Genomic DNA, 17251 nt, shown 5'->3' on the forward strand with positions numbered 1-17251 from the left:
TAGAAAATACCCGTATTTTCTGGACTGGTCAAAATTTTACCAAAACCAAAATTTAAAAAGTCCCTCAGAATTGACAGGCATATAATATGGAGACTATCAGCCACAAAGCTATGCTGTATTTATAGTTCCAGGCTGTGTTATATCATGATTAACATATTTGAGTTGTATAAAATCATTTTTCACCTTATGTATTTAGTTTTCAGTGCTGACCATTTATTACTTTCACAGTGAAGTACATTTTTGTTATTTCTATTCTTGAGAACAACTTCATAGGCTAGAAGGCTTAACTATTACTGTTTTTGAAAAGCTTGTTATTAGTTCTAGCAGAATCCAAGGAAACAGTTCAAAACTGAAAATTGTAGTCCAAGTGATTAAGGAAGAACCAAAAGTTTTATTTTCAAGGTTAAAGATCAAAGTATTTAAGACCCCTTCAGTATTCTTTCTCATTGAGTACCAAAGGGCTGGGGTCCCAGCCGCAGGCGCTCTACAGTGATATGTGGATCCTAGAATTACTTAATAGGTTGATTTTTCAAAAGTGTATGTGGTAAATAATTTGAGCAAAAACAAATATGCCCCCAAATTATAATATATATGTATTTAATAAAAATTATATACACACATATATATTTAATACACAATACATATATGTATACACATGTCTACATATACACACGTATATGTGCATATACACATACACACACACATGCACACACACACACACAAACCCAGGGAAAGATGAAGAAAGGAATTAGGGATGGTGATCACTTAGAAGGGGAGAATGATAAAGAGATGGGGGGGAAAAAAGGAAAAGGGTCAGGGTAAATAATAACCACACCATTCTCTTTTTAGGATCTTTCTTGGGATGTTTTTGAATGCTGTAATTAACCATAAATATCAACAGCAATAATGTAGCCATCTTTCCTGGTTATGCATAAACATGATACAAAATAAAACTGTTTCTATTCTCTAAGAATATTCTAGTGAATATTCATATAAATAAGTCAAGTTGACTTAGAAAATAAAGACCTGGACATTCTGAGGTATAAGTAATCGGGTGGTGGGAATATTGAAAGACAGGTGAGCCCTTCAAGCTAGTGACAAGTGGATAACATTTACTCTCTCTCCTCCTCTTAATCCCACTGAGATTGCAGGATTCACAGCAGAGAAGTCCGTAACCCAGATGAGGAGGTCAGAATTGGTGGTGGCAGGAATCAGTCCCAAATCAGAGATTTTGAGGAATTTTTTTGATGATTGCAAGTAAATTGGCTACTCCTGATGGATAAACCAAAATGGAAAGAGTATACCCTTTAAAACATGCAGACAAGAAGGTAGAAACAGAGGTGAGAGCCATTCTTCCTGGGGTGGAGAGGTCCCACTGAGCAACAAACAAGATGAATTTTAAACATCCTACCACTAGGGACAAATTTGTGAAATTTAAAATCAAGGATAAAGACTATGAAACCTTCCGGAAAGAAAAAACACAGATTACCTACAAAGGAACAAGAATTTTCATGGGAAGACAGCAGTGTTCTCATCAGTGTCCTTTGATGCTTGAGGTCTAATGGAATAAGGCCTCCAAGCACTGAGGGAAAATAATTTTGAAGCTAGAATTTTCTGTCAGCCAAACTACTAATAAAGTGTGAATGCAAGATACAGACTTTCAGAGGCACAAGGACCCAGAAGCCTTATGAAGGTCCTAAACAGGGTTTTGGGTTTTTTGTTGTTGTTGTTGTTGTTTTCATTTAGACATAGCAGGTTGAACATACTTTTGCCTCCCAATTCCTAATAAACTTAAAGAATATTTTTTTAAAGGCCAAAAAAAAAAAAAAAAAAAAAAAGTGACGATAAGAGAATTGAGAGAGACAAAGATAGCAGAAAGGGACGGTCACCAGACTTCGGGACCAGAAAAGCAGATGACTAAGATGAGAGAAGCCAAATGCCTACTGGAGTGAATCTGGATGAGCAAGGTGATTTACAGCACCTTGGAAAGGTTCCATAGAGTTCTTTTAATGGAAAGGTTGACAGTTGGTATAAGAAACGGTCTTAAATTCTCTGCAGCCAGGCAACAGCCTGACAGGTCTACTCTTGGGAGGGACTCCAGATTGGAAGCGCCAGAGACAGCAACTGAGAACGGAAACTGAGTAAGTCCCCATCCTGAATGGTGACCCCTGGGTCTGTTCTCCACGTGCTCTGAGAATACTGCAACTAGTGTACCCTCCCCCCACTGCACTCCCACTCCCATCCGCTTACGGCAGTTGCATTCCCCTCTGAGGAAATCCATCATCCAAGAGAAATGACTGCAGGTAGTGACAGCTCGAACAGCCAAGTTCCTGTCCCATCGCTAAACAGGACGCCTTAATCGTGACATGGGAGCACCCATCAGCTTCCTATCAACTTTTTCATTCTCCCTCATAAATGTAAATGAACAGCCCAGGACAAGAAGACATTTGAGGAAAACCACTAACAAACACAGAAACCAAAATTAAATAGAAAAAAAAAGCAAGCAATATAATAAAATTTAGGGGCAGTAAACAATGCCAGGATCAAAAGAGATGAAATAATATCAATCATGAAGTAAGAACAGGATGCCCAGAGAAGGAAACATTAAATTTTTAAATAGGAGAATTAAAATCTCTTGGATATTATGAAGATTGATAATAGATATATAAATGCTGTAACATTTGGAAGTTAAGCAACATTTTCCCCAGAAAGTAAAAAAATTAAACACAGCAATTAGGAGACAAAAGATAAAAAAATTAGATCAAAGAGATCTAGCATCTGGATAATGGGAGTTCTAGAGAGAGAGTACAAAGAAACTGGGAGGGAGATTACTCAAGAATAATAAAGTAGTTTCTAGAACTTAGTATATCCATTGCCAAGGCTACGGAGTGTCTGTCTCATTAGTTTAAATAAAAAGAAAAAAGATTCTCATTAAAGCACATTGCCATGAAATTCTAGATCAATGGACTCATAAAGAATCTAAAAGCTTCCAGAGAGAAAAATGTAGGTCACAAGCAAAGGATCAGTAACCACAATGGTTAGCAGACCATCTGAAGCAACATTCAACCCTAAAGACAAGAAAGCAATGCCTTTGAAATTCTGAGGAAATATCTCCCAAATTAAAATTCTATATCCAATAAAATTATTAGTCAAATACAAGGATAGAATAAGAATATTGTCAAACCTGCAAGATATAATAGTTTTTCATTCTTTGCTTTTCTTGAGAAGGTACAGGAAGAGAGGCTCTACTTAAACGAGAGCGTAAACCAGGAGAGGGTACAGGAAGTATGAAATCCAATGCAGGACAGATGACTGGGATCCCCAGGGCAAAGCTAAAGGGACATGTGAGCTCGACAGCTGTACAGCAGGCCTGGAGGGCAGCCAGACCCACGAGAGTCACTAAGAAAACAAATCGACAGAATATCTGACATATTTCAGTGTATTCAGAGATTTTTCACAGTTGGGTCAGAGAATTTGGAGATGGTAAATGATGGGTACACACAGCTCGGGTGTAAATAACAGGGAAGTAGTATAATAATACAAACACTGATTACTGATTTAACCAAAAATGGATATAGGTACTCTGGAAGAACTGGGGAGGAGAAGCATATGCATGGTACAATGTGTGTGTTTGCTGGGGCTTGGGGGCAAAGCATGCAAGAGACCTAAAACCTCTCCCTATATAGCAGGGGGGTGGGGGTGGGGTGGGGTTCAATAAACTAATACCTTGAACTAGAAAATAAACAGCAGTGCGAGCATATTTTTATTAAATATAAAAAATCAATACTTGAGAAAAAAGAGTTGAAAGAATTCAAAATGATCACCTTTAGGGAGAACTGAAAGGCAGTGGAAGGGAAGAAATGTTTTCCATTTTATTTTATTTTATTTTAATTTTATTTTTTAAGATCCTATTTATTTACCTGACAGAGATCACAAGTAGGCAGAAAAGCAGACAGGGAGGAGGAAGCAGGCTCCCTGCTGAGCAGAGAGCCCCATGCGATGTGGGGCTTGATCCCAGGATCCTGGGATCATGACCTGAGCTGAAGGCAGAGGCTTTAACCCACTGAGCCACCCAGGCGCCCCAGAAATGTTTTCCATTTTAGCCATGTAGAACAATTTTACTTTTAAAACTGTGAACATGGATTACTTTAGTAAAAATGGCAATAAAAATTCTAAGAAAAAACTGAAAACGAAAATATGGTTAAAATGTGGCATGGTTTGGAGCTACTAGGGTAGGGGGAATGGATAGGGGGACACAATGAGAGAAAGAGAAAGAGAACACAATTTAGCTTGACACTTCTTTGAGTTGCAAGAATTCATGATACAAGATTACATTTTTTGAGTTAGTCACATTTTGAAGATCAATGTGAATAATATAGTCATAATACAGGCTTATTGGCTTCTGATTTTTTAGAATGACTCCATATCTAAAGCACAAAATATTTCACTATTAGATTGAATGCTAAAAATGAACCAAACCAATCCAAACAAACAGAACCTCTTAGCAATGTAATGGTGATAGGAGGGCTGGGAAGAACGAAGTGCTGAGTTTAGGGAAGGGGCACCGGAGGGGAGTGAAATGTCTCCTGTGTCCTGTCCGGGGAGTAATGGTGATAGCAACAGCCACGCCGAAGGAATCAAGATACAGAAGCATAAGCAAAAGGGCTCATTGTGAGATTCATTTGGATAGCAACTCCTCAAAGTTGTTAGTTGTTTTTAACCACTTAGTAGTGGTAGAAAGCCTTAGAATTAGACTTAGAAAAGCATCTCTGAAATCATTAAAAAAAAATACTTGACAGTGAAAAATACACTTCAATTACAGGTGTATTTTGAAGAATTTTTGTATATTTTACTTGCTGCTGCAGCTGCCAAGTTCCACTGGAATTGAGAATACTGAGCTGGGCTTTTTTATGAGAGACATCAACATTCTTGGACTAAAGGAAGAGAATTCTGCCCTTTTTTCTGATAAAGAAAAAATAAAAGTTGTGTCACCAATGCGATTCTGCCAATGCAAGTCAGAAAAAATGAAGCTTGATTCCTCATCTCTGACATGTAATTATTAACACTGTTCCGACCCCTCATCAGGGTTTTGCAAGACTTATAATTCATGCAAACCAAAGTGCTCACAGACTTATAAAGACAAAGACAGATGTGAGCTCTTCAAGGACTCAAGTGGAAAGGGAAAACATTCTTTTCTTTAAATAATTTTCTTGTAAAAAACAAAGACACCGAAAAAGGATTCTTTTCCTTTGAGAAGTGTAGATTATATAAACCATCACATTCCTTATGTCAAATTGTCTTTTTATTTTTGCTCTCTCAACACAGGATAGGTTTAAATGAAGGCTTACTTTCATATTAAAGTATTTTGACATATGAAAGTGTTACGTGGTGGGGAACTGTTAAGTAAAACAAAACAAAAAACAGAAGCAATTTTTTTGGCTCTCAGCAGCAAACCCCTTTCTGTGCCCTGAGGTTTGTGATCCTGGAGCTAGAACTGCACACACGTCTCTTGACCTAACAGCTACGCTTTATCAAGAGAGGGCACTGGAGTGACTCCAGTGATGTTGACGGCAAGCCCACTCCCTTCCGTAGTTAAACAGTGTGGGAGCCGTGTGGATGAGCTCCAGCCGCACCCTCCGGCCCCCGCTCCATTGTCCCCACACCACCCAGGAATGTTGGGTGGGCTGCTTTTCCAGACCAGCACCACCCGTAGCCCCTGCCAGTCTCTTCACCTCCAGCAGACTGTGCTCCACCACTCAGCAGAGGCAAGGGGTGCCCGTTCACAGTACTTCCTTTATCTTCTCTTCCTCAGCAACAGGGGCAGAATGCAAAGCCCAAGGCCAGACTAAAGTGGGGTATGATTAAACAAGGATGCCACAAGACTCTATTCTTAGAGGAAGACTGACTGGAAATAAATAAAAAATGGTCCCCTTTTCTCTAAGGAATTGTGGGAGCCCATTACTTTGGCCTAATTAAGGCTGTCACCACAGTCTGCTGTCTTGTGAATCTGCACCCCATATTCTCATCACCAGGCTGGTCTTCAGAAACCCTACACTGTTGATTTACTTTAAAAGTGGTTCCAAACTTGGAAATTGCCAAATCTGGAAGAAAAAAATAGGAACTGAAAGACATTCCCAGTTTCAGAAGTAACTGCTTACCAGAACAAAGTCCTACGTATTTATTTATTTCTTTTTCAAAGATTTTATTTATTTATTTGACAGACAGAGATCACAAGTAGGCAGAGAGGCAAGCAGAGAGGGAGGGGGAAGCAGGCTTCCCGCTGAGCAGAGAGCCCGATGCAGGGCTCAATCCCAGGACCCTGAGATCACGATCAGAGCCCAAGGCAGAGGCTTAACCCACTGAGCCACCCAGGCGCCCCAAAGTCCTACATATTTTAAAGAAAACAAAATTTAAGAATTCAAAGGCCAGGGCCAGCAAACTATAGCCTGCAAGCTAAATCTTGCTGCTTGTCTTTGTAAATATAAGTTTATTGGAACACAGCCACAGCCACTCATTTATTACCTACGTGTATGGCTAATTCCAAGCAGACTCGACACACTGTTCTACCCACAAAGCCTAAAATATTTTTTCTGGCCCTTTATACGGAAAGCTTGCCAACTCCTGGCTCAGACCACTGACATTTAATGTAATTATTGATGTGGTTGGATTCCAGTGTACCAATTTTTGTTTGTCCCTGTGGCTTGTTTTTGCTTCCTGTTTTCCCTTTCACTTTCTTTTGGATTATCTGAGTAATTTTTAATATTCTATTTTTAATTTATCTGTTGGTAGATATGTGTTCTTTAAAATGGTTGCTTTAGGGATTAAGTATCATACCTAGCCTTTCCATTTATTTAAGAGTCAATATTATTCCTAATATAAGACTTCATGTAATTTGGAAAAGACTTGCAGCAATAAACTGAAACAACTCTGAGACGGAATATGAAAATGGACAATGGGGAGACCTTGTAGGACAACAAACTCTGACCCACAACTTTTGTGGCAACAAGTTTAGGTCACCAAATGTGACCCTGCAGCAACCACTCAGAATGGTGGAGACTCGGTTGATGACTGCCAACATCCTGATTTTTTTGTCCAAACTCAGGACCAAGCAGAGAAAGCCAAATATTTTCCCCCCAACAATCACATAAGATGCCTGCTGCTCCAGCTTCCTCATGCCAATGACCTCCAACCAGAGCATGCCTGCGGCTTTGTCACCTGAAAGCCTTCCCCTTACAAACTTCTGTATCTCTGCACATCCCAGGTAGTCGTGGCTGACTCCCTTGCTACAGCAAGCTGAGTGAACAGCCTGTCTTGTTCTCACTTCTGAGTTTTTATTTCCACAACTCAAATGCTCAACAATGTAATAAATGTAGTACAAACAGATATTACTATATACACGAACAAACTATAGCTACACTCATTAATTCAAAGGAAAAAGGCCAAGTAGTTATTTCATTTGATTTCCTTAAGTGTCTCAAGTCAAAAAGAAAATCAAGATATTCTCCTGGCCTTAACAGATGAGCTGGGGCTCATTCAACAGGTATCTGGATCACTGACAATCCTGCCTTATCCTTCACCTCCTGTACATATGAAGCTCAAAGACCAGAGGTAGAGACCTAGGGTCCTCCCAAGTCTTTCCATAGACTGGGCAGTCCTGGGCATCCGGCTGCCTTCCAGATTCCCTAATTTACTCCAGTGCTTCAAAGCCCCTTCACTGCCCCCTCCCTCACCACCCCATGTACCTTCTTCCGCAGACTTCAGGTTTGTGTGGCACCTCTGACACTAGGCAGCTGTAGGTCACAGGGGTTTTGTTTGGTGTTAAATTTTTTTCAAGATTTTATTTATTTATTTGACAGAGATCTCAAGCAGGCAGAGAGAAAGGGGAAAGAAGGCTCCCCGATGAGCAGAGAGCTCGAGTGGGGCTCGATCCCAGGAACCCGAGATCATGACTTGAGCCGAAGGTAGAGGCTTAACCCACTGAGCCACTCAGGTGCCCCTAGGTCATAGTTTTTAAAGCCTGAGAGCTCAGAGGGTGAAAAACAAGGGCCAATTTCTGAATTTGACCCTCAGGGAAATGTCAGACAGGTCAAAACAAGGCAAGAACAAAGTGTCCCCTTTGGCACCATCAAGCCATACCAAGAATTTCTTACAAAACTTAGTGTCTCTTTATTAGGCATTGCTCCAGTTGTTTTAGGTTTTGATTATAACCCAGAGTTTCAAAAATTAGATTTTAACAGTTTTTGTCAGTTTAATAGTTGTCTGAGTCAAGGGAAAAGCCTTGGGAGCTCCCCACCCCACCATTTTTGGTGATGTCACTGTCACTTTTAAAAATATGACATTTTAGAAATGGAGGACAGATGAGTGCCTGCCAGGGGTTGGAGGAACGATGCAAGAGGGAGAGGAGCAGCAACAGGAGGAATCCTTATGGTGCTGGGAGCTGCTCGGGTCTCGCCTATGCTGGTGAATACGTGAACCTACACAAGTGATAAATTATTTAGAACTAAATACACACCTACCATACAAGTAAAACTAGGAAAATGTGCATGGCGGTATGCTGTAGTTTTATGAACACTAAGGGGAAGAAAAACCAGAGAGAAAAAAGTATAAAGAATCTCTCTGCATCATTTCTTAGCAACTGCATATGAATCTATAATTATCTCAAAAATTTTGATTAAAAAATTCAGAAGATTTCAGACTTAATAGGAGGTAGTTTTAGAAACACATTATTGAACTTATTTTGTGTCTCCTTTTTATGCATCCATAAATTATGTGATAGAGATTTATTTTTAAATAAATCTAAAATAGCTCTTCTAAGAACTAAAATAAAATTCTCAAGAAAGCACCACACTACAGTGTAATTACTCTAATCTTTTTTAGGAGCACATAAAATAATTGAGCATCTCACATTTTGTGGAAACTTAGGATTTGATGATTTATGGTATGTTTGGAATGAGGTTTACTTACGGGTCCATCTTGGCTCACGTCGCTAACTTTGGCACTACCATCAACATGTCTGTAATAAACACTGACAGTAACTAGTGGTAATGGGATAGATGGAATCAGGAAGTATACAGTAATTATCAACATTTCTGTTTACTATATGCATAAAGACATAACTTCAGGAACAACAGGAAAGTAATGTATGCAACTTTAATAAGAAATGAAATTTAAATTATTAAATACTACCATTTAACTGTGTACACCAGTACTTCAGTATTTCCATTCATTAAATAAAACACATGTAACTCAAAATGCTAATTCTTCACTTGTGACTAAATTCTCTGAAGAGTAAAATGCTGTGAAAACTCAAAACTGTTCAGTATATTATGGATGACCTTGTTTATTTAGCAATTACCACAGACATTAAAATGATCATGGGTAATACTAATTTAAGCATTTATAGAATACCACTTAGGCCCAATACTGATGTATTAAATGAAAATACAGAAAAAAAAGTCAATGAAACTGGCATTTATGACACCAGGTTAAAAGCAGATTTAAAACCATGTTTACCAAAGTTTTAACACTGGGACAAAGTTAAATGTACCTAATGAGACATGAAGCTGTTCTTGATAATAGTACAAACCTTTTCCTCCTATGGGTATTACTATTTTTAAGTTACCTCCTCTATATGAAACAACTGAAAGGAAAATTTAAGTATGTTACAACTCATGGATTACTTTTGTACAGGCATCATTCTATATACAAATGTATTAGTAACTAATATATTAAGGCCCTAAATCAAGTTGTAGAGAAACTTCACTTGAATGTGTGTTACAAAGTTGAAGTGAGCCTACAAACACAGAATAGGTTAATGGGAATAAATATATTTTTTCAACTTTCTTTTAATAGGAATAGGATTTGAGGACAGGGTTACTGAAAGCACCAGGGTTCAATAAATTTATATTTCATTAAAGGAAAAAGATTCTTAAAGAATGCAATGATGGCATTTCACCTTACTCTTATAGCATAAGTTAATGCTTTAGACAAAAATTTTAAGATACATCAATGACCACCAACTTTCAAACAAAAGGCAGTGACCAAAATATTTAACTGTCCTTTTACCAAGCTTTTACAAAAACATTTAGTCTTCACTGTCTGAGCAAATGAGTTTTAGCTTCTTCATAGTCCTCCATCTGTCTTTCAACATGACGCCTGTTCGGTTGTTGAACTTATAATGTAATAATATTTTAGACCAGTTTCCTTCTCCGTATTTCCTCACACCGGATCTCAGATTCTTGTCTTCTTCCCAAAGCCATGCCTTTTGATAAAATGCAGAACAGTTATTCACAGAAACAATTCTTTAAAAAACATACTTACTATAAATCCAACTTTTTTTTTTTAACATTTTATTTATTTATTTGACTGAGAGAGTGAGCACAATCAAGGCGAGTGGCAGGCAGAGGGAGAAAGAGAAGCAGATTCCTGCTGAGGAAGGAGCCCAATGCTGGGCTTGATCCTAGGACCCTGCGATCATGACCCGAACCAAAGGCAGACACCTAATCGACTGAGCCACCCAGGTGCCCCAATCCAACTGTTTTTAATAAAAAAAATATTAGTTTCTTAAGGATGGAAGAACTTGCATATGTATTTCTTAGATTTCTGCAAGAGCTTATGTTTATAAGATTTCTCAGGGTCCTTACTATTACTGTTCATTTCACATAAGCACAGAATAGCTCAGCTGCTCCAGATCAGATAGCTACAGAGTGACAGAGCTAATCCAACCCAATTCATCAGACTTTAAGCCTACATTGTCTCCTGCCATGCTTTCCTACAATTGTTATCAAACTGCTATTCTCTCTTCGCCCTTTTAAAAAAAGATTTATTAATTCTGGAAAGAAAGAGAAAGAGAGAGATGGATAGAGTACATGCTCACAAGAAGAGGCAGAGGGAGAGAAGCAGACTCCCCGCTGAGCAGGGAGCCCAACCCAGAGCTCATCTGGATCCCACAACCCTGAGTTCATGACCTGAACCAAAACCAAGAGTCAGACGCTCAACTGATTGAGCCACCCAGGCATCCCCAGACTAGTACTGCTTAGTACTAGTACTTCCCATGTAACTCTAAATAGAACTTATGAATATTTAATACTTAATATTTCATTTTAATTTTTAATATTTAAATATTTATTATTTTACTAATGAACCCAGAAAAAACCCAGGTCTATGTTAGGTAAAGTATACACAGCCATAAACCTCAAATTTTCCCAAAAACAAATTCTTAAAAATGCAACTAAAAAAGATTAATTCAAAACATACTGTTTTCTTTTGGAGAAAATGGCTAAAAATTTTTTAAAAATCAAATTAGTACCATACATAGGAAAAAAATTATTGATAGCTGGCTTTTGCTACAAGTGACCAACTAACCTACCCCTTTTGCTGACATGCTTAAGGAGCAAATGACTATCTGAGTGATTATGTACTGTGTCAAGACGGATTAATTTCCCCAGCTGAATTTCCTATTTTCTTTAAAAATCCATTCATCAAGTCATGAAAAGACAGTGTAAGGATTTCGCTTACATGAGGTATCTAGAATAGTCAAACTCACAGAAACAAAGTAAAATAGTGGATTCCAGGGGATGGGAAGAAGGGAGAATGAGAATGTTTAATGGGTAGAGTTTTAGATTCACAATATGAAAAAGTCAGAAACTGGTTGCATAAACAATGTGAATGCATTTAATGCCACTGAACCATACACTTAAGAAGGATTAAGAAAAATTTTGTTATTATGTTACAAAGCTATAAAAAAGTTTAAAAAGGAGCAAAGAACTTTACAGACATTTCTCCAAAGATCCACAAATGGCCAATAAGTAAATGAAAAGATGCTTAACATCACTAACCATTAGGGAAATGCAAATCAAAACCACAAAACACTACCTCACACCCATTTTCACATCTATCATCACCCCCCCCCCCAAAAAACAAAAAAACAAATACCACAGAAAAATACTAAGTATTGGTAAGGCTGTGGGGAAATTGTAACTCTTACGCACTGTGGGAAGAAATGAAAAACTTGTGACCACTGTGGAAAGCAGAATGGTAGTTCCTCAAAAAAAATTAAATAAAATTATTATGTGATCTGGTAATTCTACTTGTGGTATATTCTAGAAGAACTGAAAACAGGGACTTGAAGAGAAATCTGTACACACATGTTGGTAACAGCGTAAGGAGGCAAAAGTTGGAAGCAATCCAAGTTATCTGCTGATGGATGGATGGATAAACAAAATGTGGTATATAAATATAGTGCTATCATTTATCCTTAAAAAGTAAGTTAATTGTGACACATACGGTAACATGGATGAAACCTGAGGACATTACGCTAAATGAAGGAAGTCAAACACTAAAGGACATTATTGCAGGATTCCACTTGCAGGAGAGGTACATAAAACAGTCAAACTTGGAGACAGAAAGTAGAATGGTGGTTGCCAGAGGCATGGGAGAGGGGCTAAGAGGGAGTCAGTGTTTAATGACTATAGCTTTGTTTTCTGGTTTTTTTTTTTAAAGATTTTATTTATTTATTTGACACAGAGACACAGTGAGAGAAGGAACACAAGCAGTGGGAGCGGGAGAGGGACGCCAAGCAGGGAGCCCCATGGGAACTCAATCCCAGCACCCTGGGATCATGACCTGAGCCGAAGGCAGATGCTTAATGACTGAGCCACCCAGGTGCCCCTAATGGATATAGCTTTTGTTTTTCAAGTTGAAAGTGTTCTGTGGATGGATGATGATAATGGCAAAACAATATGAATGTGTTTAATGCCACTGAACTATATACACTTTAATACAGTTAAGTGTAAATTTTGTTACATATATTTCACTACAATTAAAAAATTTGAACTCAGTTGTCTGATGCACTATTAAAAAGAACTCAAGGTAGCTTCAAGAAGACAAACCTGAGATGAAAACTCTCGTGTACAGCTCAATGCCATAAAACTGGCACTGACCATAATTAAACCCCTTGCAGAAGTTTGTCTGAGGTGCCATGTCTTGGCAACCGGGCTGTCTTGAGTGCATGGTGCGAATGGCTAACTGATCTCTAGACAAAGACCAAGAGGACATCCTCCAGTGGCAGTCTGCGGTGACCAGCCCAGCCACTTCTCTCATCAGTCACCACTCCTACAAATTTCAATTCACTGCTTGACACTGATGCAAAATCAAAGGAGATGTAAATTTTCCGTGTGTGGGTGAGGAGTTTAAAAAAGAGAGAGATGGATTTACTGATTAAAAGTACTTCAGCAGTGGGTTATTAATCTTTGGGGTCACATAAATCTTTGAGAATAATAAAACCTATGGATCCATTTCACAGACCAGTGAAGACATACACAACCTCACATAACATTTCAGAGGCCACTTACACTAACCTTAAAATATCACTTTTATAGTCCCCAAGTTAAGAATTTCTGTTGTGTAAGAAGCTGCTACAGTTTTGTTCAATTTTAAAAAGTAGTCCTTGGTTCATGCAAATTTCATATATATGACAGTTTTTCTTGTTCAAATATGAATGAATTACCTTTAATAGAGTGCACAGATGATATCTGATACAATACAAAAGCTCATGAAGTAGGAATTGCTTGCTATGTTCACTTCAGACACAAAAGATAGTCCCAGTAACCTGGAATTTGACCCTAGCCTGTGTCTCAACATGAACTATTAACAAATAGCTTTTCAAAGGGGTAAAAGAAAATCTCATTTAAATAAAGGAGAATAAGAAAAAAGTACTAGATCACCTTCAACTTCTAGCTATGATAAAAAGGACTAGATTTATTCACTTGCTATAAAAAAAACTAGAAAATCAGATAAAATACAAGGAACAATGGTTTGAGGCACTGGACAGACGGCATAGGACTATAATCACTGAGTGCAGAAATGAAGTGAGTCCTAAAATTGACCCATCTTAACTTTCTGAATAGAAAAATTCCCTTTCAAATGGTTTCTTCTTTTTTTAAAGCACAGAAGGACCATATTTAAATTGGATCCCCAGGGACGCCCAGATAGCTCAGTGGGTTAAGCCCCTGCCTTCGGCTCGGGTCATGATCTCAAGGTCTTGGGATCAAGCCCTGCATGGGCTCTCTGCTTGGCAGGGAGCCTGCTTCCCCCTCTCTCTCTGCCTGCTTGTGATTTCTCTCTATGTCAAATAAATAAATAAAATCTTTTTAAAAATAAATAAATAAATAGGATCCCGATTAGGAAGATATGACTATAAAAGCTTATAATGTGGATTTAAGTCCCACTTTACATTGATAAATAGACCTTATTGATGAAGTTCTAGAACCTAGGTGAGGTTTGGTGGGCTGAGGTCCGGAGCCGATGACCAAGAAAGAATTCTTGAGACATCTTTGGTGCAAAATGGTGGTTTATTAAAGCACGGGGACAGGACCCGTGGGCAGGAAGAGCTGCTGCCCCGGGTTGTGAGGGATGGCAGGTTATGTACCCTGCTGTTGGGGGAAGGTGAGGGGAAGGGAGGTTTCAGTGGAGTTTTCATATGCTAAAGAGGGCCTACAAGGTGCCAGGATGTTCCAGGCCTGCCTGAGGCCTTGCCCTTGCTGCTGGATCAATGTTGTCTTTAGACCAGCCATTAACATTAAGATCTTTGGGAGACTTTTTGGTGGGGTGTCACAATCCTGCTATCAATCGTCTTTGTTAGTGAGATTTAGGACATTTGTAAGCCAAGGGAGACTCCGGTCTAGCAGGATTGTGAGCTCTGCAAGTTAACTATTTGCTTATTGTTCATGGCAGTCAGGGCTGCCTGAGGGATGCTACACATATGGAGGGGTGCGGATGAAGGGGGGGGGGTGCAAGGCGCCAGCTTTTGCTTTGTCCTCAGCCAGCCTCCTGCTCCCTCATCATTATGATAGTATCACAATAATTCTAAATAAATGTCATTATCAAAATCCAACTTAGGGCTGTTTTAAAAATACAAGTGAAGTATTTTTTTTTTTTGGAATTTAGGATTGGCCAATTAATCCAACATGGCAAAATCAAAGATGGTGAAGTGGAAACATTTTACATTCAAGATCTTCCATGGTTGGGGCGCCTGGGTGGCTCAGTGGGTTAAGCCGCTGCCTTCGGCTCAGGTCATGATCTCAGGGTCCTGGGATCGAGTCCCGCATTGGGCTCTCTGCTCAGCAGGGAGCCTGCTTCCCTTCCTCTCTCCCTACTTGTGATCTCTCTGTCAAATAAATAAATAAAATCTTTAAAAAAAAAAAAAAGATCTTCCATGGTTGAGCAGAAATAATTTGAAATAATTGAATTAATGTCCATTAAGTCTTATTTAAATATAATAAATACCTGTTTTTTCCTAGATTGTGGTTTTTTAGAAGTTCCTGGCTGACTATTCAAAACATGTCGTCTCTTATTTTCAGCAGCTTGTCTCCTTAGTCTTTTCATTCTTTCACCTAGAAGTAGAAAAAATCATCAAAAATTGCTTCACATTAAAATAAAAAGGGAGATATTTTTAAAGGTTACCATGAAATTCTATCTAGTACTTAGCTATTTTAAATAAAAAGAACTCTATCTGCTTAATTTTTTCCCCTTTGAATCTGGAAGCAGCAGAATACAATGCAAAGATCAGTTTCTGAAAATAGTGGATATTGAATGCTGATTCTTTTATGTCTTTAAACAAGTTATCTCAACCTCCCAGAACTTGTCCTTTTTCATCATCTGTTAAAAAACGGAATAATATTTTATCTTAAAGGATTGTTGAAATTTTCTTAAGATAATATTTAAGGAATATTTAACCTAGTTTAAGAACTAAAGCCCTTCCTTCATTTCTTCTTTCTTAGTTATAGTCAGTTTAGTAAGACAAGATGTATACGTAACTGAAAAGAGAACTGTTAACTGAAAAAAAACCTGTTTATATAAAAAATCTTAAAGAATCTACAAAAAGAATTAAAGAGTTTAGATGGCTGGATAGAAGATCAATAAACAAAGCTCAACGGTATTTGTTCATTAGCAATAGTTAAAATATTTGAAACAATCAAAAATAATATTTACAATACTAACAAAATATATAATATTCTTAGGGATAAATCTAGCAGTGGTCAAGATCTCTATGTAGTAAAATAAAAACCTCCATCATATATGTGTGTGTGTATATATATATATATACACTATACATTTTAAGAAAATATATGACAAACTAAATAGAGTAATGTGCTTCTGTTCGTGCATAGGAAGACAACATAATTAATATAAATTCTATAATTAATACCAATATATAATAATCGTGTTTGTTCTTTCCAAAAGTATTTACTGTTAAAATGCACTTTCAAATGAAAATTTCAACAGGGCTTTTTGTAGAACTTAACATTATTCTAAAATTGTATGTGTTGTGAGTAGTTCACCACCAGCCCTGAGCATCCCTGCAGTTTTTGCTAAATGTACAAGGTTTATTTGTTTCCTGATACTAAACAGTTTTGTAGTCAAATAGGCACCCAAGTAGGTCAAAGGAACCAAAGCCTGACCACCATGTAACTACCCTCTCGTGGGGAGGGGACTGGCTGTTTGCTATCCCATTTTGCAATCCTGATTTGCTGCTTACTCCAAAAGAGGCAGGCCCCTGGCACCAAGTTTCTCAGTTACAGTACAACCTATCTGCCTGCACAGCATTGATCTGGGGCCTACCGCACTGCCTGTGGGACTTGGAATAAAGAATCCAGCACAATTATGCTGATACCATGCTACTTGCGCTGTAATAAACTGTTTTGCTCTGACTCGTTAAGTCGTATTGGCTACTTCTGACACCTGTGGAGTGGTAGCAGGTTTTCCCTGACAATATGGAAGATTAAAACACCAAGAACTGTCAAGATATTCCTGAAGAACAGTAAAATGAAGGGAATTTCCCAACCAAATACTGAGTTATTATGAAACTACAGTGATTTAGACAATCTGGCATTGTTGCAGGAACAGACCATATGTGCTGGTCAGGCTCTAGTCAGGAAAATGGAAACCACACTAGTTACAAACAGAGATTTTCATACTGCAAATTGTTTAAACAGGTGCTAGAAGACTAAAAAGGCAGAAAAGGAAATTAACAAATTAGCACAGATTAATAATTAATAACAAAATTCGTAATTACAGGTTTTAATATTGTCTCTCAGTAATTGGTGGAACGAACAGGCAAAAATAGGCAAGCACACACAAAATCTGAACAGCACTATGAATCGACTTGACCTGATATTTTACAACAGAATTCACATTCAAGTGCACATCAACACTCACCAACACAGACCCTACCATGTACTAGAAAACAAAT

The 17251-nt window shown here is 38.1% G+C and overlaps 1 protein-coding gene across 4 annotated transcripts in view; it reads right to left on the reverse strand.

Moving 5' to 3' along the window:
* Positions 1-9136: 9136 nt before the first annotated feature.
* Positions 9137-17251, reverse strand: part of TERF1 (telomeric repeat binding factor 1) — a 35105-nt gene continuing 26990 nt past the window's right edge. For all 4 annotated transcript variants that reach the window (XM_082719863.1, XM_082719861.1, XM_082719862.1 and 1 more), the window contains 2 exons: positions 15286-15392; positions 9137-10261 (listed from right to left, as the gene is read on the reverse strand). In XM_082719863.1, coding sequence (XP_082575989.1) covers positions 10085-10261; positions 15286-15392 — 284 coding nt within the window. In that variant the 3' untranslated portion in view covers positions 9137-10084. The remainder of the gene's footprint in view (positions 10262-15285; positions 15393-17251) is intronic.

The sequence above is a fragment of the Mustela nivalis genome (genome assembly GCF_964662115.1).
Source record: "Mustela nivalis genome assembly, chromosome: 2".
Classification (NCBI taxonomy): Eukaryota; Metazoa; Chordata; class Mammalia; order Carnivora; family Mustelidae; genus Mustela; species Mustela nivalis.